Source organism: Micromys minutus, assembly GCF_963924665.1.
Source record: "Micromys minutus genome assembly, chromosome: 25".
NCBI lineage: Eukaryota > Metazoa > Chordata > Mammalia > Rodentia > Muridae > Micromys > Micromys minutus.
This window is the reverse complement of record NC_137960.1, coordinates 25,235,347-25,258,559: the sequence shown is the minus strand read 5'-3', so window position 1 is coordinate 25,258,559 and position 23,213 is coordinate 25,235,347. Positions and strand designations below refer to the sequence as shown.

At 48.6% G+C, this 23,213-nt stretch overlaps 1 protein-coding gene across 1 annotated transcript in view; it reads left to right on the top strand.

Moving 5' to 3' along the window:
• The window catches only part of SH3RF3 (SH3 domain containing ring finger 3), a gene marked incomplete at both ends in the record, with an annotated part of 261,242 nt that extends 238,484 nt beyond the window's left edge, over positions 1 to 22,758 (top strand). The window contains 2 exons of the mRNA XM_080937907.1: positions 17,004 to 17,338; positions 22,590 to 22,758. Coding sequence (XP_080794033.1) covers positions 17,004 to 17,338; positions 22,590 to 22,758 — 504 coding nt within the window. The remainder of the gene's footprint in view (positions 1 to 17,003; positions 17,339 to 22,589) is intronic.
• Positions 22,759 to 23,213: the final 455 nt, after the last annotated feature.

Here is a 23,213-nt window from a genome sequence, read left to right as displayed (position 1 = left end):
AAATACCATCACAGAAACATCTAAACAAGCATTTGACTGAACAACCGTGTGCCTGACCAAACATGTTCTCTAAGGGCTACCAACTTAGTATTGTCCTGCACCATCATGAGCCGTCAAACAAGAACAAAAGCAAAGTCGGGTTCTGCTTAGCATGGTGCAGCTGGTGTCTTGAGAGCAAGCAAACCCGCTTGCCCCAGAAGAGGCAGCCATCTTTGGTAGATGCACCTAACACCCTGTAGCTGAAACATTATGATGTAAAAAGTTAACATAGGCAAATGCTGACACCTTACGTTCTATGACAAGAGGGTGCAAGGGGAAAGAAAGCAGACATGTGACTTAACGAACACATTGACATTCATTCATAACAAAACAGGAGGGAAGAGCCCACCTTGATAGTCCTCCTTTCTGTAACTGGTCACATCACAAGTCACCTCCCTCCGTATAGCACCCGTCCTAAATCTCCTTCGCACACAGTAATACCTTGGCTGGTTGTGCTTCCCTTCCCAGTGTGGTATATGCCCATACCTTTCTCCCTGATGGTCTGACATTTTATAATACCTCCACTGAGCCATTGTGCCCCCTCCCCAACCTGAACCACATAGCCTGGCATTCCCAAGTGGCCAAAGGTATCTCTTATGTTCCAAACATGTTTATCCTCCACTGTGTCCCCTTGGACTCAAAATTTCTTCCTAGGCAGTGACTCAGAGACCCGAGATTCAGGGACCTCAGAGTGGCTGAAGCATTCAGAGCTGACAGTTCAGTGGAGTGGTTGTTGTTCTTCCGTAGAAGCCTGGACTACCAGAACGTATCGTCCCAAGGATAAGACGTTAGTGTTGCCAGTGAGTCACTAGGAGTCATGGTACCATTCCCATATCCCCCTGATGCCTGCAGCGGTGGACCTTGGCTATGCAGAGATGAGCGCACATCGAACATGTCTACTCCAATGAGAAAACACTGCCCCTGCTGGCCATTGACCGGTCGGTGTTAGTCTCTGCTGCCTGGAGCCAACAGGGAAGATAGCCAGGTTGTCTTGATGAGTACAACCATCACCATGGTGTTTATCTAACCTGCCTCCATTGCCCTTGAACCCATTGGTCAGTGAGAGGTGGCTAGAGAAAGGCTGCCTTATATCCATCCACACAGAGCAGGCTGTCCTGTCCACTTCATTACTGATGTCTGTGGCTAAGGCTGTTCTTTAGTGAACAAATGCCTGCTCATTTTGTCCAGAGTGGGCTACTCTCATAACTTTTTCAAATGTCCTTCCAAGAGCCTGATTACCTAGCCACATCACTGAGCATGGCTTTAAACCGCTACTCAGTCATACATCTGGCCACCCTCCATACTCGGGGTCAGTGCCCACTCAACTGGTTCCCCTTCTACAGACCTCACAGATGTCAAGAGAGGATGCAGTACTGTCATTGTCCACTGGAGGGCAGAGTCTGCATATCATGCAGAAACTCAGAAACCAGGTCCACAGCTTCTCCTTGTCACGTGATTATCAGAACAGGGCCCAGCCCAGGGCCACTGGTGCAGGGACAGAGAGGCACCAAGGAACCACAAGTCTCAGTTGCCCCATATAGCCTACTTGGGTCAAGCTTGGCCACTTTCATTTGACAGCAGGCAGCTGAGGTTGCAAGGTGTCTCCGTGGCTCATAATTAAATATTAAGACAGGACCTAGTTCTTTTTTTAAACAACCTTTATAAAATTTACTTACTTTATGTATACAAGTGATTTGCTCACATGTATGGTTATGAGCTGTGTGCTTAGTACCCCCAGAGTCCAGAAGACAGTGTCAGAAGCCATGGAACTGGAGTTGCAGATGGTTGTGAGCCACCCTGTGGGTGCTGGGAATCGAACCCAGGTCCTCTGCAAGAACAAATGCTCTTGGCTGCTGAGCCAACTCTCCAGACCCCAGGATACACTTCTTTAGAGAACAGTTATTTAAAAGGGGCATGGTGTATATTGATGCAGAATTACAAAGGCCAGACAGGCCTGAGGCTACAAACATCACACCATCTGCTGACCTTTGAGCCCCATCGACCCATGCTGCAGAGCATCTGGCACCGCAGGATGGGTCAGTGATCCTGCCTTTGTTCAAGGCCTTGCTCAGAACCAGTAGGGTTGAGGCCAATTGATAAGTGGATTAGAATAATACAGCCAGGTGGAGAAGACAGTTCCTCCATAGTCCGATGAGGCCTGGTAGGTGCTGTGCTATAAGAGAAGCCAGATGTAGCAAATTATTTGCTTTAAGGGGACCCCTCAGTGCACAAAGCGCTGGGTCCCAGGAGTTGAACTGAGGTCGAAAGTCAACTTGGACACACATCTTCTCTGAGTTCAGGGTCATGCCATGTTGAAGCCAGTCAGCTTAGCGGTCTCGCCGCGATGGGCCGGTGTGATGGTCAGCGGAAGGGGGAGTAACAATACACTGAGAATGTTACCATATAGAGCTAGAAAAGTGAGGTCCTCCAGACAGGACAGCAATGGCCTATTGCTGGCTCGCCAGCTGATAGGTGTCCTTTGTCGTCTTTACTAACCCTTGTCAGATCAGTCAGTGTATGTCAGGGACTTTGGGGTGTAGTATACGATTCTTCTCAAGCATGAAGGCACATCTGCTACAGCAGGCGTGGTGTCTGTTGCCTCCAGGGTAAGCTCCCCACCGTTGGACTGTTTAATAGCCAGGCTGGTGGCACATGTGTCAAAGCCCGCCTCCCCGTGTCCTTCCCACTCTCGGCAGTGGCACTGATCCTCAGTAGTCCTGGCAAAGTGCAGAATCGAGTTGCTTTTGGTTCCCAGTCTTCCTGAGTACAGGTAAGTCCTATGGACTGACTCCCGTGAGCCAGGGAGCGTGCTGAGGACTCCTTTACCGCTAAGTCTGTCTGGGCCAGCTACGCACACTAGGTCTGCTGAGGCACAAGAGGACCTCTGTAAGAAAGATCGGTACCAAGCGTCCATTGGTCACTTGACCTCTGTCTTAGTTCTGTTGCCAAGAGAACACACCGTGCCATCCACGACCGTCGTGACAAGAAGCCTGGCAGCAGGCAGGCAGGCATGGTGCTGGAGTAGTTCTGTTCACAGGTCACCAGCAGCAGCTCCATCTATTCACAAGCATTTCATGGATACACCGCTGTAGGGTGATAGAATCAGGGGCGGTAGCAGGGTCCATCGGGAACAGCGAGGCCTCCCTCAGACTGGTACGGACTGGAGTGAGTCAGCAGGAGGGATTAAGACCACCAAGAACACCAAGAGAAGTTCTTAGCTATGTCTCTCTCAGCAGAATGAAGATTAACAAAGATGCTAGACCAACAAGCTAGCTATATAAGTAAGTCAAGTCCCTCTCACAGTCCGCAGGGTCCCATTTATACTCCCTTTAGACACCGGGTGTCTCCACATGCTTACTCCGCCTGTGTCTGCTGCAGCAAACACTCCTTCACGTGTTCACCCCAACAAAACACCATCTAACGACTTTCTGGGAAAAAAAACTTACATTTCCACTTAAATGAGCCTTTTATATCAACTGAAACCCAGAATAACCCCTTATTAACATGCCCGTAGACCAATCTAGTAAAAAGTTACTCAAAATTCAGTTGACATTTAATAGCTGGCAGGACAGTATCCTGTCTGAAGGAGCTAATCATTACTGATCGTGTGTTTCTCGGAATTCACCCTTTTCCTTATTGTAACCTAGAAGAGACACACGTACATGCATACTGTCTGTCTGTCTGTCTGGGATGGAGGACGTTCAAGACAGGGTCTCACTATATAGCTCTGGCTGTCCTGGAACTCACTATGTAGACCAGGCTAGACTCAAATGCATAGAAATCCACCTTCCTCTGCTTCCCCAGTGCTGGGACTAAGGGTGTGCACCACTACATCTGGCTTGACACTGCCCTCCATAAGTGTGTCTGACCTCTGCTCATTCCTTCATCATGTTCCACCTTCTGAGGTCAGGGCTAGCTCCATGCTCTAGCCCAGAGCTGCATAGGCTAATCTGATGATCTGCTGACCATGGATCCCAGAAGAGGACAAACAGTTGGCTGGGATGTGCAGTGGTTCTGTGCCGTGCGCAGGGTGTTGGGGAACGCAGTGGTGTCTAGAACAGCTAGTGGGAGAACTTGAGAAGCTAATGAGCAGTCCTAAGACACAGCACAAGTTAGAGTCTCTGGACCACGCAGAGGCAGGCGCTGTGCTGAGGATCCATCTGTGTTGCTTGGTCTGGGAAGGGTGTCCGGTTCCCTCTGGCCTCTGTTGGTGACTCACCACAGAGCAGGCCAGCCTCAGAGGTGTATAGCCCCGTGAGCATCTGGATCCTAATGTCTTGGCCGCTTCTCATTTCCGTCCTTCCCTAATCATCTTAATGAGATAATGACAACCACATGTGACCCCACTGTGGCGGCTCCTTAAAGAGATATTAAGTTGCCAGTTAAGTAAGGATCATCCAGAGATGAAATGTCAGGGTGCCTGGCTAGGCTCCAGAGTCACTCGCTCAGTGGGTGACAGCAGGGTTGTGGCTCCTGAGCCCTTTCTCACCAGGCCTTTGGTGGCCCTGCTTTGAGTGTGTGCGTTGTGTTTCCTGGAGTCAGACTCCCTTGAGAAACACAAAAAAGATGAGGAGAGAAATCTGATTCATCTTTCAAAGCCAGAAAGTATGCCTGGCAGTGGTAACAGCAGCTTCAGCTTATCAGAGCTCTCAGGAATGCTAAGCCCACGCACTGAGTCAGCCCTTTCTCCAACTCGCACCAAGTCCGCCTGCTGCTGCCTTTCTGATTGGAACTGATTTCTATCTGTTTACAAACACATGTGAGCTTGGCACACCTGACTACCGGCCAGGGTGTGCGTGTGGGTAGCACTAACCGGGATCTGTGGGTAAAAATGAACTAATCGATAAGGAGATGTCAAATGTGCAGTTTTACTGGAAACAAACTAAGTTCTAGATACCTAATACAACCAAACCAGTTGGCAGAGTCACACAGACCAACAGGACAAAATTTGCCACTGATGGTGTGGCTAAAAGATTGACCTTAATTTTAAGTCATACCTGGGAATAAAGGTAGAAGGGTTTTTAGTGGGGAATTATTGAGACAAGGTCTCACTATATAGCTCCTCCTGCACTGAATTTGGATCTTGGCATCTTTCCTCAAAGAATCCTCATCTCTTATTTGGATGGCTACATGCCTTCCATTATACGTTTTCAATATTTCTGTAGAAATATTTCCAAGAAAATCTGTTAGGACGTACATTTCTGTGCATTGCTGTTCTATGTCCGTTCGCTTATCAGAAATGCAGTGTGTGTGTGAAAGAGACGAGGTTGGGGATCAAAGCTCACCACACAGGTCCACCCTGGCCCTGGGAAGTCTCCAGCCATTTGCTCCAAAGCTCAGTTACTTCATCTGACCTCCACAGGCACTCGCTCCAGTGTCTGGTAACGAGTTTCTCCTGCTGGCTGGAGCCCCAGCTGTACCACGTCAGAACACCACCCTGTGTCATGGCATCCGAGTCCCTTGAGCAAGTGTGTGGATGTTGTGTTGTCACGAGGCTTTGTGTCCACTGTGCTCTACCCCAGAGGCACACTGGGTGGGAGGAGCACCAAGGCCCTGTTGTAAGGACATGAATGAACTGGGAGGCAGTACTGGGCCATATTTAGAAAACAGGATGTACCACATCTTCTCAAACGCCCTCTTAGTTCTGTAATGTCACAGGCTCCTTCACTGTTCTGATTGCTGTAGTTCTCTCTGGTTCAGTGACTTTTCTTACACACTATTTTTTATTCATTTCTTACAACATATTTTGAGTATATTCACTCAGCCTCCCATCCCTTCCCAGCAGATGACGAGATTCCGTCTTTACTTTTTCTTGCCCAAATTCACGCTGTCCAGCTAGTGTTGGGGACGGTCCTGCCCTGACTTGTGTTCAACCTATTAGCAGTCACATCATTAAAGAAATCGACCCTGTCCCTGCAGTCAATGGTAGGGTTTTGTGCCCACCTGTCCCCTACCCCACCGCTCCTCCAGGGATGTTTTTTCTGGCTGCAGTATTTCCCATGCTGTCACCATTGCTGTGAATTCAAGTGTCTAACCACCTTGCTGTGTTCAGTAAACACTGTCTCCCCGATACTATCGACCAGCTTAGAATCACTCCACACCTTAGTCCTTAAAGATCCCTGAGTCTCAGGGGAAGGGTGTCATATGTGTGTCCCATATAGGGCTGAGCACTCAGAGACTCTGGTCCTCTGCAAGTTGACCAGTTGATATTCAAGGCTTATTTTTTTTTTTTTTTAATGAAGGATAAAAAGGAAACCTACCACACCTGTTCTTCCTGGGGAGTCTTGCTTCCAGCTTTCCCTGGGCTGAGCAAGGTTGTCTTCAATCACTGCTGTCCACTCAGCAGAGCCCCACACTGATCCCTTACTCGCCACATAAACTGGATGTTTAGGAGGGTGGAACCACCTGGACACCTCACTCCCAGCTCTGCACTTGCTGTGACTGCCCAGAGCCCCGAGACCAACACAAACACTCAGATGAACCTGGCCCGAGATCCCGAGGAGCTTCATTTTCAAGTACCTGGTAACCCGGGGTCACAGTGGAAACAGACCCTGCTTCTTCTTCAAGCAGTGCTGCAGCCTTGGCCTTGGGTCTGCGGGGAAGACAGTCTCCTGGTTCTTTTCCCCTGGATCAGTAGAAGTGATCATTCCCTATCTATCCTAGTAAAAGGCAAGTGTGGAAGCCATGACTAAGTACCACCCACACTGTTTCCTGCAGAGGAGGGAGCCTTCTGTGACACTGTTGAGGTGACAGGCTTCTGTGAAGGAACCCTACTGAGGATATACACACAGGAAGGCCATGCTGAGTCCGCTTGAGCCCCACAATACCCTCTATCCCAGGACTTGTGAGTTGTTAACCTCTGCCTTCCTCACTCTCCCAAAGATGTCCTAACCTCTGGCTCTCTCTAGCTGGGGGTGAGTCGGAGACATGTTGGAGCATATTTCAATGGTTGTATTTGTGCGGCTTCTGTATTAAGAACTAGCTGTAAAAGTGGTTCTCAACCTTCCTACCCATGTGGCCCTGTGATACAGTTCCTCATGTTGTGATGATTCCCCCAACCACAAAATTATTTCAATTACTGCTTCATAACTGTTATTGTGCTGTTAAGAGTGAGATGTAAATGTCTGATGTGCAGCAGATCCGATCCGCAACCCCTGTGAAAGGGTCACTTGACCCCAAGAGTGATCGGAACTCACAGGTTGAGAAGAACTGGTCTAGAAGATCTTACAGATATAAAAGGTTCATGTGAGGCTTGGGGACAGGGATAATCCTACTGGGAAAGGAAGGGCATGAAGTGAGGAGCTGAGCCTGGGTCCAGGCTTCATGAGAAGGGAAGTCAGTATCAGGGCGGAGGGCAGAGGGCCCAAGAAACATGCCCAACCTGGTTTGGCAAAGGATGCTCATGACAAGCAGCCACAACACAGCCAGAAAACTGGAAAGCAGCAGTGTCCTAGAGTGAATAAGGAATAACTCCTATGCATATCCTGTAGTCTGATTTTCAGCTAGTTACATGATTAAGTCTCTGCTTGTCGAAAGGGTTAACCCCTCAATAGATTCCTGATGTAGCATTGTTGAAGGATGCAGAAAGATGGTGAGACGCAGTCTGAGGAAGCAGGTCACTGGGGCACGCTAAGTATCTGCCACACTTGCTCCCTCTGTATTCATCTGTCCACCAAGAAATAAAGGCCAGGCTCCACCCATGGCCCCCGTTGCCAGGATGCACTAAACATTTTAAACCAGGGAACCAAAATCCGTCCTTCTGATTTGTCTCTGTTGGGTATTTTGGTCATAGTTACTTAAAATAAGACAACAAAAAGATGCTAACACTGCAAAAATCAACTATGCTAAGCACACTGTGCTTCTGATAACCAGGCTTGTGACAGAAACACATGCTGATAGAGCCAGCAGATTCCTAGGGAAATGCTGTGGCATGCATCAGGCAAACTCCTGTACCGAGAGCGGGTGAGAGCCGGCTTCCCACTGTGTGTCATGAAGGTTCCTCTCTACGGTGTGGAGAGACCTGCTCCATCTACGGAGTCTCAGGCCATGGGATGTGTGTGGCACCATCGGGTTTGTGACTGAGCATGGAAAACATGTCAAGAATCCGGAGTCATGACCGAGGCGTCATTCTGTCCAGCTCATTGTCTGTCCACTGCAAACTGGTCCCCAGAGGGAAGCCTGTTGCTTCCTGAATACCCGTGACTGTTGAAGGCCCATGAGTTTAAGGCTTGGTCCTCACTATTACGATACTGAGAGGGAGGGCCCTCTGAGCCGGTGGTTAGGTCATTGAGAGTGTTGTCCTCGAAAGGGACTAGTGTGGTTTTGGAGGGACCCTGACTCACTCCCATAACTAGTTAATAAAGAAGAGTAATGTGACTCCTGAAAGCCTTTCTGGATTCCAGTCTTACCATCTGCTCCCTCCCCTCACTGTGTGCCCACCGTGATGATCAACCGTGAGGTCCTCTCCAGGGACAGAACTGATGGGCCCACCTGCTCCCCGGCCTCTAGGACTGTGAGCCCAATGAGGCTCTTCATGTACAGCTGACTTACTTAGGTCTCACGGTGAGTCACTAGAGCCACAGTTAAGATTTTTACTCACTCTGTCTACTCTTGACTGTCTCCAACCTCCTTTCACCCTCTCAGGCTTCTTAAGTGAGCTGTAGGCTAGGCAAATGACTCACCAGGGTAAAGAGCTGCTAAGCAACCATGGGAACCCAAGTTCTCAGGATCCTCTGCGCTGCACCTACATTTAAAAAAAAAAGAAAAAAGAAAAGAGGCATGGTGTCGTGACCTGTAACACCAAGCTAAGAGGAAGAGAGGAGAAGATCTGGGTGGTCACCTAGACAAGGCAGTGTGGCTCATCATTGAGATCCAGGGTCAATGAGGGGGGCCTTGTCTCAGTGTTTAGGTTGAAGACCCACAGAGGAGACATCTGATATCAACCTCAGACTTCCACATGAGTACACAGTGGTCTGTGCACCCACATATGTATGGGCACATCACACACACACACACACACACAGCCCAAATGACAGAATTCAGGGAACTAATATTTAATAGGACCTCGCTCATAGAAAGTGCTCACATGTTCCCAGTATCGTTTTTCTGTTTAGATGCTCACATATCCATTTTACATACAAGGGACTCAAGGGTTGTTGAGGTCCAGGAGTCACATCACAAACCACACAAACACCAATCTCAGTCACACAGGGACAGTTCATTGAGCATTCACCCTAAGAATTATTGACCAGGGTCTCAGACCAGACTCAGGAGCTGACTGCAACCACGAGCCAGAATCCTATAGGACTTTAAGCCTGAAACCTATAAACATCTATGTTAAGTTATCCCACCAATCAGGATTTAGGAGGAGAGGACTTCCTTAGGAACATGTCTTTGTTGTACACTTATCCTGCTCCCATTGGCTGGGATATTTAATTGTGGCAGGAGACTTGCCCTGCCCAACATTCATGTGTTAACCTGACAACCAGGATGCCAGTTACCCACCTACCTGGTTCTTTCTGCCAAGTAGGATGTCAGTTCCCAGGGAGGTCTTGGGAACTTTAGTCAACCCCTACTCAAAGCAGAAGTCTTATTCCAAATGGCTTATATTGGTGCTGGTGTTTCTCTTATGTTGGGGTTCATCCCAGGGGCAGCTTATGAAAACCCATAAAAGCTCATACACAGGTGCAGGAAGTGCTACCGGGTGGCTGGTTCAGGTCCAAGCTTATTGGAGCCAACTATACAAAGCAGTTCTACTGGACCTTTATTGTGATTGGTTTCCATGAACACCAAAGCACAGAACATAGAGGAATATGCAATCAACCCTGGCATGAGAAAGTTTCCTTGTGACAGTAATAACAGCATAAAATGGCTGGCTAGACAGACAGACAGCAGTTACCCAGGCCTTGAAGAGGATAAGAGTGGATACATAATAGTTAGATACGACCCACTCCCAAGCTACCACTTATCCTGTGCTCACAGGCCACAGAGTGTGACAGTGTATCTTCCCAAGGCCCAGGGGAGCTAACTGCTCAGATTACAATCACAGTGTGTGTGTGTGTGTGTGTGTGTGTGTGTGTGTGTTTATTTTTATTTTATGGTGTGTCTTACCTCTATGAACATAAGCACAGCAGCAGCATATAGTGAAGAGGAGGCCCAAAAGAGGGCATCCTAGTTTCTGGAAGTATTGTTGCGGGAGGTGGGGAGCCTCCATGTGAGTGATTGGAACCAAACCTGTGTCCTCTGCAGGAGTACCAAGCGTTCTTAACATCTGGGCCCTCTCTCTAATAGAGTTCTTCTCTGAAGGACAAGTACTGCCTGTCATCTGTCCTTCCCACTTCCTAAGGTGCCTAACACCACAGCAGATAACAAGCCACTGAGCTGAGACTTCACTGAGCTGAGACTTCACTGAGCAAAGTAAGAAAAGCAGTGAGAGCCGGTTTCCATCCCAGAAAAGCTACATTGTACATCCACGCCACACCTGCTCTCTGCCGCCAGCCAGCCGTTCCCCACCAGTTCTATGAACCCGTATTTTTTTCATCTTCTGTCTTTTGCCCGGGGAATATTTCTGAATGTGTCTTAATGTTTAAAATGCCCAGTAGCTCACACCCCAACCTTCCTGTCTCTTTTAATTAGCTTGTTAACTTCTGTCTTCTTATCCATTATAGATACTCTATTTCCCTGCCCTCTCAGGGAGCACATTGCATATTTATACCATTATAAACCTTGTCTGCTCTCTGGCAACTGTTTTCATGCAGAGCCAGAACTCTGCTCTTTCCCCATTAACATTTTAGTGGGGCATAGCTGTTAATTACCCTTTCCCCAACCCCGTCTCCGACAGGAAGGTTTCCAGACATACAATAATCATCACAAAACTTCCAAGTGGAGCTTTGTGCCTTGGAGACAGACTCAGAAAAAGATAAGGACACCTTGTCTCCATTTGCCCTTGTATTTTTTTTCTGAGACAGGGTGTTTCTGTGTAGTCTTGGCTGCCCCAGAACTCGCTCTGTAGAACGGGCTGGTCTTGAACTTAGAGATTCTCCTGCCTCTGCCTCTTGAGTGTTGGGGTTAAAGGTGTGCACCGCCACCACCCGGCTGCTCTGGTCTCTTGTCTCAAAGTTTCTTAGGGCCTCCAGCTTTGTTCCTGGTGTCAGCTCCCTGTGCACTAGCCTCTGCCCAGGTTTTCTGATGGCTCTTCCCACAGCTAATGTCAGGACTAAGATATTGTCCCTTCTCTACCCCAAACCCTCCTGCCAGCCTCTGCCACCTGTTCTTCCTAAGGACCTACAGATCAAGATTAGTCCGAAAGGCCCCTCAGCCCCTATCTAAGCACGATGTGCTTCCTTCGTATTCTGTCTGTTGAGTCAGTCAAACTGTTGACTTAGTCAGCAGAGTTAGGACAAAGTTGGCATAAAGTCAGTCAGAGACTCCTCCCAGCAGCACGGGCAGAGAGGTTTTGTGCCAGCCACCTAGCAGTGACACTTCTAGTTCTGAGGCCCCCAACCAGATGTCTCCACATCATCTTCCTTCCAAGCCAATGGATCTCAACTGTGGGGCACGATCCCTTTGACAAATCTCTGTCTCCAAAACTATAGCAGCATTGTGAAGTAGCAGCTTATGGTTGGGGTTCAGCACAACACGAGGAACTGTACTAAAGGGTCTTGATGTCTCGGAGGCTGGGAGCCACTGCTCTAAGCCCTGAGCCCTGTGACCGTCTCTGTCACTGTCATTTCCTCTGGCTGCTCAGCTCCTCAGAATTGTTGCAACAGCTCCGTTCAGACCTAAGACTCTGAACCCTTCCATCTCCATAACTTCCCCTCCACTGTAGCATCTCAGAGGTCAGCGTGTGAGGTGCCAGATGTGCCAATGCCTTCCTTTTCACAGAAGTGACACCAAGCCCCTTGCCAGGAACCATGCAACTGCAGGTGTCTGTTTTTTTCCTACACGTATGTCTATGTGAGGATATTGAGTGTCAGATCCCTGGGAATAGCATTTACAGAAGTTGTGAACTGCCCTGTGGGTTCTGGGAACTTAACCCTGGTCTTCTGGAAAAACAACCAGTGCTCTTAACCACTGAACCATCTCTTCAGTTCTTTGCACACGTTCAGAACCTGGGCCACATTACCTACTAGCCTACCCTTTCATTATCTCCATACCAGGCCAGCTCTCTGTCCCTTCCTCTAGCATCTGCCCCTCATAGGGACCAACTGCTGCTCTCGAGGCTAACAATAACCATTCTCTCTGGCTCATACCTATTACCATCGTGTCCATGGCAACAGGTTTCAAACTCCTCCCCCCTTAAGTGAAAAAGCAGCCCATGCTCAGAAGAAGTAACAAAACTTGAGATACTAGCCCAGCCTACTTCCACCCTGGGATGTAGCACAGCAGCCTTGTGGGTAGGGGGCGGGGAGGGGGAATTTCCAGGCTTCCTCCATAATCTGCAGGTTCTCAAGGGCCCACCCTGGTCAAACCGTGATCTGCGTATATTTCACCAGAGACCACTCCCCGGTCTCCGCTCTCAGAAACGCCTGTGGATGCTGTGGTGTGCTCCGTCCTTTCTTCTCCAGGCTGATGAGGCGGCGGCAGCATCCAATCACCACCATCATCAGAGACTCTGTGCTCATCAGCTGTGCGGATGCTGTGTGACTCTGCAAAGTCTAATGCTAGCTTTCAAATATCAGATTCCATCCCATATAACAGTTTTCTGTGGTTTCTGATTGGCTCTTTAGCGATGAGTCTTTGAGTCAATATAAGCTACAAATGCCTTTGTCCCCTGGCTGCATTTTTATACAGGTACTCCACAAAACAAAGGCTTTATGAAGGCTTCAATCTTAATCAAAATCCAAAATGATATCCTACCATTTGTATGTCTTACAGTGCAGTACCAATAAGTCAAAATCTTTTTCCAAAGTGCTTGGGACGGGACCTTGGGGCTTCCGCGTTTACCCAAGTGCTTCACACCTATATGACAGCCATTAGCCCCTACGCCAGTTTCTCTTTGATATTGGAGTTCCAGATGATTTTTTTTATATTTTATTATTTTATGTGTGTGGGTGTTTTGTCTACACGTATGTGTGCGCTACATACATGCCCATGCCCTCGGAGGCCAGAAGAGGGTGTCAGATCCCCTGGAACTGGGGTTATAGATGGTGACAAGCCTTCATGTGGCTGCTAAGACTTGAACTCGGGCCTAGAAAGCCATCTTTCCAGCCCAGGCAGCAACTAGATTAAGAGGGTGTGTATATGCAATGTGAGCATGCGTGCGGTGTGAGTGTGTACGCACAGCGTTCTCCCTGGAGCTATCATTTAGCTCCCTCTCAAGACTCAGTGGCTCTCAACCTTCCTAGTGCTGTGACCCTTTGATACAGCCCCTCATGCTGTGGTGACCCCCGACCATAAAATTGTTTTTGTTGTTACTTCATAACTGTAATTTTGCTACTGTTGTGACTGGTAATATAAATATAAATTTCTAATGGTTTGGGGGGACCCCTGTGAGAAGGTCCTTTGACACAGCCCAAGGGGTTACAACCCACTGCTCTAGAGGACACACTTTTTCATATGCTCATCTTCATATGATCATCTGACCACACCTCCAAAGGAGACCCCAGCCTGGCCCAGTCTATTACCCTCCAGCCCTGTGCCCCCAGCCAGACTGTTTGGTTCCCTGTAACTGGCTGTGGTCTCACTGAGATAAGGGATATGATTCCAGAAGGGATCAGGTGGCCCCCCGAGAATCAAGAATGACTGATAGAGACATGGACGTCTTGTCTTGCCAGTCTCCTTCTGTGGTTTGCTCACTGCCCAGGAGAAAACCTACAGGCCACCCCACTGAAACAGATGCCTTAGTCCAAGCTGTTCCTGTGCAATCTGTTCTCTCCCGCATGAAGCTTCCAATACTGAGTCATGAATCTGTCCCTGCCACATATAGCAAAGTGACTTTTGGCTAATTCTTATCTGTGTCCTGTGTGACAGTTCCCAGGGAAGCGTGTGGAACATCTGCCACCATATTGCAGATCTGCATAGGCTGCTATTCCGAGGATTCCACAGCAAAGGAATCACTAGAGGCTGCGGGCACTGGCAGAACTCCACTCAGAAGGCAAACATTTTGGAGAAATCTCTGCATTCCAGATATCAGTGTTTGTCCAAGTTAAATACAGAAAACCACGTGTCACATTTAATCCTGAAGAACTGAAACAGGAAAGTTACCCACACATTTGGCCACCCTGCCCTTTTCCAATATTAAAGCTGGACCTGATTACCAATAATCTTAGTGGTATGGGGGAAGATAGCAAGGACTTATCTTCCTCAAGTTCACTGCACATGACACCAAGGGTGTCACAGCCCAGAGTGCCTTGTGAACACCCCCAGGTGTGCTCTCTATTCAGGCATCCTAAGAACTCTATTGCTGAGCTCAGTTCATTATGTGTGTGAGTACTGAGTACGTGCTGTGTTCCAGGCATTGTACTGGGCCCTGTGATGCCGTGGTAAACAGAATGAGACAGCCCCCACCCTTCCAAATCCTTCAGAGGAGAGCTGGAAAGGGGATGGGTAAATAGTAATCCGATGGGAGAAGAAACAAAGGTGGTTGAGAGTTTTGGCTGACTGCTAGGTTTCTCCTGCCTCAGTGGGAGTAAAGGAGGGCCCACCTTCAAAGTAAGCAATCCAAGCCTGGACACCTGACGGTCACTGCTTCTTTCCCTCAGTCATGGACCTGTTGCCTTTCTGCTTCCGGAATGTTAGAGATTGTGTGGTCGTGTGCTAGAGGACACTTAGCATGTATGGACTACACAGACTATCTCAGATCTTGTCCCCCAGTCCTCTCCAGCCAAGATCACCCCATGAGGAAGCTCTGTTGTCCTTTTGGAGAGCCTGCCCTACCTCAGACCCTGAAGTCCTTCCATTCCCGACCTGGGCATGCCATCTGCATTGCTGCATTTCCTCTACCCTTCATGTTTGTTCCCAAGAACACTGCCCTCTCTGGCTGCATCCCTAGGCGGCCTGGATAGATATCCAACCTTAGCAATACTACGCCCCCAGACAACATGGTAAAATGTTCTAGCTAAGCATGCATAAAACCAATCACTGAAGACTTCATTTTTCATTTCCCATACAGCTCCCTGAGCCAGGCACAGTGCAAAAGAAATTTAGGCAAAGCTCTGGGAGGAAGCTAGACTCTGTGACTGCAGGATGGTCAAGCCTTAAGTGACCCAGGCTCCACTCTGCCCTGACATGGGTAGGAAGAAAGGAAGGAAAGTCAGCTTAGGGAGTCCCACGCCATGTAGGGAGGGTATAACATAGAATATTAACTGGCTGGAAGTTTCCTTTGTATGATGTCCTTATCCTTATAAATAAATAGATAAACCAGCTCCCAACTTACAGGGAAAACGAGATAGTTTATCCTGAAGCCGTTTTGATTGACCATGCCTGGAAACATAGATTTAGGTTATCCTAAAGTCCATACTCCAACGTGGAAGCAGTTTCATGGAGTTTTATAATCTTACAGAGAGGGAAAGTTATAAATCAAGGCAAGTTTAAAATATATTAGTGAATATGAGAGAGAGGTGGCTATAGCATATGGGGCAAGCTTTTCTGTAGGCCTAAGATGCTATTCGGTGACGTTCTCAGCCTTTGGGTCTGTGGACAACAGTGGTCAGCTAAGTGAATCGATTCCAAGAGTTATCCTTTAGTCACAGGATGTTAGTTCAGGGGATGCTTACACTAGCCCAGGACTTATTATATTGCCTTTGGGCCTGCAACATTGTAGTCTCTCCACAGCTTCTTCCCAGTGCTCTTTACAGTGCTCAGTAGCTCCTCTTCATCACCGGCCACAAGACTGTGCGGAGCTCCGAGGGATGCTTAAGGATCTCCTGGGTGTGGGGTCTTGGCCCTCTGGTGTGAAGGGGGAGATCACTCACTGTCCTGGAACCACCCTGACAACAAAGCACCCCCAACACTGCACACTAACAGAGCCAGAAGCCTTCAAACAGTCATACCTCAGTTTCTGGCCAAATGGAGACATTACACATCTTGAGATTTAAAATTACACAAGATACATATATATTATATACATGCTATATATACATATTTTATATATACACACACTATATAAAACATGCATATACACACATTATTCATGCTATATACAAACATTATATACACATCATAGATACATATTATATATATTATACATACACTACATATATACACAAATTATACACACATACTATGTACACTGTGTATATATACACACACTATATATACACACTATATATACTAAGTGTATACACACATACTATATATACTATATATACACACACTATGCATATACTACATGTTTACATATATAGTTATATATTAGACATACACACATTAGATTAAGTAAACATATTTAAGTAAAAACTATGAACATTGCTAGGGACAAGTACTCCTACCTGGCCTACAATCTCCCAGAAATATTTAACATACACACATATGTGCGCACATGCACACACACTCACATACATAAACGTACACACATACATATTCCACTGCTATTTAAACACCCAGGGGTTCTAAACATTGTCTCAAAGACACATGCTGTAACTTGTCCTTGGATGAGAGACTGCTTGTCTGGGTGCCCTATGTAGAGTGACTATTCAACTGGGCTATGAGTCCTACATACAATTTTCTTCCTCTCAGAAGAGTCGAGCCATGCCCCAGTGGGAAAAGTTCCCCTGCAGAACAAAGCAGTGACCCTGACTGAGCGCCTCTGACCCTGCCCATGAAGTTCCCATGGGCCCTGCCCTGAGGACCCGAGTTGTGTAGGGTCCCTGCCCTGCAAACCTTCCATGGGCGTCATGAGACACCGCTCCTAGGCTTGCCTTTGCCGTCTTCCTTTGAGTAGATTTACAGGACTGTCTTCCGGGGTTTGTACACGCTGGCCCTCCTCTAGACACTAACATCAGCGTCACTGTGTGTCTCTGCAGAAGGAGAAGAAGAGCGGGCTGCTGAAGCTGCTGGCTGGGGCCTCAACCAAGAAGAAGTCGCGCTCCCCGCCATCTGTATCTCCAACCCACGACCCCCAGTCGGCCATGGATACCTCACTGCAGGGTGCCATGGGCCCTGAAGTGTCCCCGTTGACCGTCCATGGCAGGGCGGGGTCCTGCCCCATAGAGAGTGAGATGCAGGGGGCCATCGGGTTGGAGCCGCTGCACAGAAAAGCAGGCTCCTTGGATCTGAATTTCTCTTTGTCCCCGTCTCGGCAAGCAAGTCTGTCCATGGCTTCCATCCGCCCTGAACCTAAGCCACTGCCCAGAGAGAGGTAAGGAGGTGGGCGCTTGTAGCTCTGTGTCCTCTCCTTCTGGATAACACCTGAGTTCTGGAACCTTCTTGGGGACTGGGGGAGTGGGGGAATGGGCTTTCCAAGGGATCAAGTTTACCAGCTGTCCCTCTTTACCCAAGCCCGGGGTACACTTCTTAGTCTCCATCTGCCTGCTTCCTGAATTTGGGCTTGTGATTCCTGAGGAAGTAGCAGATTACGGGGCAGAGCACGGGCACATCTAGCTCAGCACTGGATGCTTGGCCTTCGAGGTCCTCAAGTGAACTTTCCCAGAGCCCCCCCCCCCCACTCACCCAGAAAAACCGTTCTTCTCTGAACCTCGGAACACTGACATTTTGAAATTTTGACATATTATGAAATGTCACTCTAAGCTGTCTTCAAGGTCAAACCGCTCAGAATCACCAACACTCATCCGTTTTTAGACAAACTAGCAATTTAATGTAATTCAGTCTGAGTTTTACAGATCTGGAAATTGAGCCACAGAGATAAGACCTGCTGAGGTCACAGGTTAAAGGTTAATAGATTGTCCAAGTTTTCCGAGTAGTCGGGCATCTATCTTTGTGAGTGAGTCGGTGTGTCGGAGTTTACAACTAAAGTCTGGAGGGCCTTATAGGGATGTGACAGGTACCACATTGCACAGTCTCTACTAGTTAGAACATCGCTTAAATAATAAAAACATAGAGCAATAGCAGCATCTCTGTTAGCTCTCCAAAGCTCAGCCGCTTGTTACCTGAGTCTGAGAGCACAGCAGCTAACCACAGAGACCACACGTCCAGGTGCCAGGCAGCGGACAGACAAGGGTTTGTGTAGATCGGGAATCAGAGAAATATCACGTTTGCCGGGAACTCCGCTCTGCATGTAGCATATACATACCTCCATTTCTTGGGTATGTTGTGTGCATTAGCCATTGAACTCCCTTTAATCTTCTTAATCCAGCATCCCCGTTTCCTACTGAAGTGATTGATGTTCTATAAAAGTCTAAGAAACCTGTTCATGATTCCAGAGCTGGCTAGCAACTGGAGGAGGTTCAACCAAGAGAGCTTGACGACCAGAGTCTAAGCTCGTACATTCACATACACACACATACACATGTTCTGCATCAGCAAAGACATCACCTCAGCACAAGGGGAAAGCCAAGCAAGCCAAGGCTGAGTTGTTTTTCCTTCTCAGATACACTTCTTATCCGGGCTGCTGCCTGTAAGTACTGCCCGCAGTTGGGGTGGGTGGGCCTTCCCACATCAACCATGGCACTCAGAACTTTCTTCAAGTGAGGCTCTCAGGTGATTCTGCTTTGTGGCAAGTTACCATTCAAACCAACTAGAGTAATAGTCACAGTCCCATAAGGTATCAGTGTCTCCATCGGGACAATTGGAGAGAGAGAATGTGTGACTGTGGGCTGCCCTGTGGTATCTGGGAAGTCCCGGGGGATAAGAGCTGGAGATGTGTGACCCAGCTCCCAGGACTAGGACAACTGCAGCTAGAGATTCCAGGCCCTCGGGCTTGTGCAAGGATCAGCTCTTCTTGCACGTGCAGAGAGCCTCTGAGTCTTGGACCCTCAAAGTTTAGGCTCCGTGCCTAGCCCTACTAACTTTCACAGTGCAGGACTCTTTCTGAAGGAAATCCTTCTAAGGATATAAACGCTTCTGATGACCCAGACCTATGCCGGGACTCAAATCACACCCTGAGATGTCCCCAGCCTGGACAACGGCAATGCTGACACACAAACACAGCCCTCACCACAAAGGGAATAAGAAATGGTTGATGATGGAGCCAAAGTTGTGTGACCAAGGCCCAGGAACACAGATTGAGGTCTCCCAAAATACTGTGCTCCAATGTGGAAGCAGCTTCATGAAGTTTTTATAGCAGAAAAAAAAATCATAAATCAAGCCGTTTTTAAAAATACATTGGCGGAAACATCAGAGGGGCCATTTGCAGCCAGGCAGAGAAATCTCAGCTGCAGGCCTCAGATGCTCCCTTACAGCATTTTTAGCCCTTTGGTTGATGAGGACTAGGGTTCTGCTAATACATTCTAAAGATTTTTATCTGTTTATCGGGACAGGTCTTACACAGAGGTGGGCAAGGAGAGGCTTTTTAGTTGGGCTAAAGATAGCCCAAGAGAGACTATAATTAGGCTCTGGGCCTATAACATTCCAAAGGCACTGATTGAAGTTTTAATCAGCTAGCCTTTGTGCACACAGCTCATTTCCCCCCCAGGAGTTCTCCTTTACAATAAAGAGGCCAGTTCTGCTGTCCCCTCCTACTGTGGCTGTGCTGAGCATCGACCTAGCCCACCAGCTAGACTGTGGGGGTGAGGATAAAATGTTCCTTTGCCTTTCTTCTTGGACCTGACCCCAACCCACTGCCCACAGCCACCCGGAAGGCTCCTGAAGGAGACGACCCGCATCGTATCAGCTGGCTGCGTTCAGTGATGCTCAGGAGACCAAGGGTCTGGAGCTCCTGATTCTGCATATTCCATCTTAGAAGAAAGTGACCCAAGGAGCCTTTTTCAACTTCATTGTACAAGCAACTGTCCCCTGCTCTAGGGACAGAGGGTAAAGGTGTCAGCACATGTCATACAAAGCCACTCAGATACTCTAGGGACCAGGAGCTGAGGGTAGGGAGCAGTGGTGTCCTGACAAGGATTGAGGAGCAGGCACCAGATGAATGTTGGTATCTGAGGTGGCTGGTCCTCAGAATACAGCCACACCCACCTCCCGCAGATGATAGCTAACACAGTGCACTTTGGAGTAGGGGAGTCTGAAACAAACAGGCCCTAGTTCATGCTCAAGTGTCTAGGCATTTCAAAGGGAACAGGGAAGGATGCATGAGGCCTACATCCACAGAAAGCAGAAAGGGGTGTTAGTCCCTGCGAGGGCATCTAGGCTGGTGTCTGGAATGAAGTGGGGCCTGCCCTCATTCAAAGGTCCGAAAGGTTCAAAGGTCAGAAGGGCATGACCTCTCTGCTGCTGGACTAGAGTAGTCCTTACAGGACTAATGTTTGAAGGAAGGAGTGTTAAGTGAGGCCAGGGCCAGCTAGGGACTCAGCCATGAGATGCTGAGATCTCTACAGGGAAAGGTAGAGCTTACAAGGAGGAGGACACAGAGGAGGTTGCTGGGGTTTGAGGAAGAGTGCTGTCAGAGCCACAGGCAAGTGTCTGTCCGGCTAGGCTACATATACCTCAAGACTCTGGGTTCTTGGAAAGGTGGTAGCCCAGGGGTCCAACTCTGGTCTCCTATTTAGGGGAGCCTTTCAGAGCACAGAGCATTCTCAGCACTTCACCCAGCTAGACCAGCAGCAGCTTCTGGGGTGCATGGCCAACAGGAGCAGAAAAGGGGCTTGCCTGTCATATTAATCTGAAAACAGGACCACAAGGCCTTGGGTGTTTCAGGTTGCCCAGGTCTTGTTGAAAAGAAGCAAGGGTGAACTAGGTCTTATTAGCACCGATGATGTGACTTCAGTTGTTTCAACCTGAATCTGTACATCCTACAGTTGAAAAATGACCATCCCACCACAGAAAACTCCAAAGCACCTTCCAGACCAAGTGGTGCACCAACCCCCTCCACTGAGACGTAGTAGCTCGGGTGAGGAGCCCTGAGATTTTGATGGAGAACCTGGCATGTGGGCAGGCTATGACACAGAGGTCACAGAGCCAGAAAGGATCAAGCCAGGACCAAGCTCATGTCCCAGGATTGGAGCAGTTCCCAATCCTCAGAGGCCTTGCTGACTAGGTGAGCCATGAGTTCACTAGGACAGACCTCCAGACAGGAAGAAGAAAGACAAGAAATGGAGGGGCCATGTAGAGATCCAGCAACTAAAAAGACAGCTGTGCCCTCCTTATAGCTGTGTCTAAGAGGATACCAATTTTAAAGTGCCCTGTATTAATCCTATACAGAAGGCCTCATTGTGACCACATTCGGGTATATGTTTATAGCCACCCCATTACACTTCTGTTGCCTCTCCTCTCGCTGACCCCTTTGCTCACCCAGCCGGTCCCCCTCTATCTTCCTATTTCATGGTCTTTCATTGGGTGGCTTACAAGAGCATGGCTGAGGGGCAGTTGAAGGAGCTGGTATGTTAGAGGAGGCTATGCCAATGAAGGAGACATCTCTCCCTGTCCCAGCAACCATTAATTGGCTCTAAGTCCTTGTGTCCGCCTCCTGCACGTCAGAAGGCTGATGGACCGATGGTACCATTCCTGTGCAGGTATCAGCTGCTGCAAGCCCCAGAGTGCCCCAGTCCAGTTCCACTGGATCTCAGTGGGTCACACACAGAAAGGACATGAAGGGACTTGGGGAAAATGTCAGTGTGAGAGAGGACAAGGGTTCATTATATACCTGTGTGAAGCTGTCAAGGTACTCCAGCTGTGTGATTCCACAGCCTCTGACCCATCCCCCAGCTCTGACATCCTTCCTATCACTTCAGTCATAGTTCCTGAGCCTTGGAGAGGGAGATACAGACATACAGATAGATACAGATGCATAAATACAGACAGCTAAGCATCCAACAGTTACTTACTTAGTATTTTAAGCCCTGTGACCTAGTACAAGCCTCTGCCATAAACAGTGCCCCCAGAGGGAACGTCTCTTGGCCCCAAGCTGATAAGAGATTACTCTGTGGGGAATTGTTATGTGGAAGGCACTTTAATGGATGTGTCATGTCTGTCATGTTTATAAAACAGTGACTGTAGCTTCCTCACCAGGGCCCATGACTTCTCCAGCCTCTGGCTGGTAGACTTGCCACTACGGTACCAGTTGACATATTTGGCTTGGCCAATCGGTAGCTGAGTGAGAGGGTTGACCACGGTTCTCCCTGCATCCCTTGCAGCACTGTGAGGGCTAGGCCGATGGGGGAGAAACTTCCCTACCCATTTCAGCTTGGTTTCCTATGTCCTACAGTTAGAGCATGTGACCTCTTTAGAAATACAGTCCCATGGCCTAGCTCTGATGCCGGACAGCCACAATGGCAGGTTGCCTAGATTGTTTCAGGTTCCTGAAGATCTCCATGACCACAAACTGTTCAAAGGGAGGTTAGATAATAAGTCAAAGAGCTTTAGGAAAATTTAAAAAATAAAGATAAACCAAAGTTTTACAGACTGCGCAAAGTAACCCCACACTGTAAGAACGTACTTGGAGGGAAGGGAGAGGGAAAAGAGCTCGCCGTGGGCAGGTAGGCTACGGGGACTTAGAGGGACAACCCACCCCTAGGCTCACATGCTGTTTCCTGTCCTCCCAGGTACCGTGTGGTGGTCTCCTACCCGCCACAGAGTGAAGCGGAGATCGAGCTCAAGGAAGGCGACATTGTCTTCGTGCACAGGAAACATGAAGATGGCTGGTTCAAGGGTACTCTGCAACGGAATGGCCGCACGGGTCTCTTCCCAGGCAGCTTTGTGGAGAGCTTCTGAGGGCCATTGGTCGTGACCAGCTTCTGCTGTCCGGGGGAAGAGTATCCAAAAAGACACTTATGTGAGCAGAGGACGCCTTATCACCTAGGTCCGAGCTTCTTTCTAAAGCACCGGCCAGAAACGAGCCGACTGGGGTGATAACTCAGCTGTCAAGGCCACAGTCTCACGTGAAGTCCTTGTTGGAAGCACATATGGGTGTCCTTCAAGACCATGCCATGAATCCGAGTGAGCGGTAGCACAGAAGACATTACCCATGTAGACAAATGCACAACCACACCACCCACCGGCTAAAGCATTATTAGCTGTCTGTGTAAGGTTGGGAGCCCTGGAGAGTATAGAGTGGGGCCATGCACTAGGGATGAGAGCAAGAAGAGCATCTTCCCTGCCTGCCCTGGGTACCATTCCTCTATATACCTCTGTCACCTGCCATTGAGCCCCACAGCCAGGGCATTCAT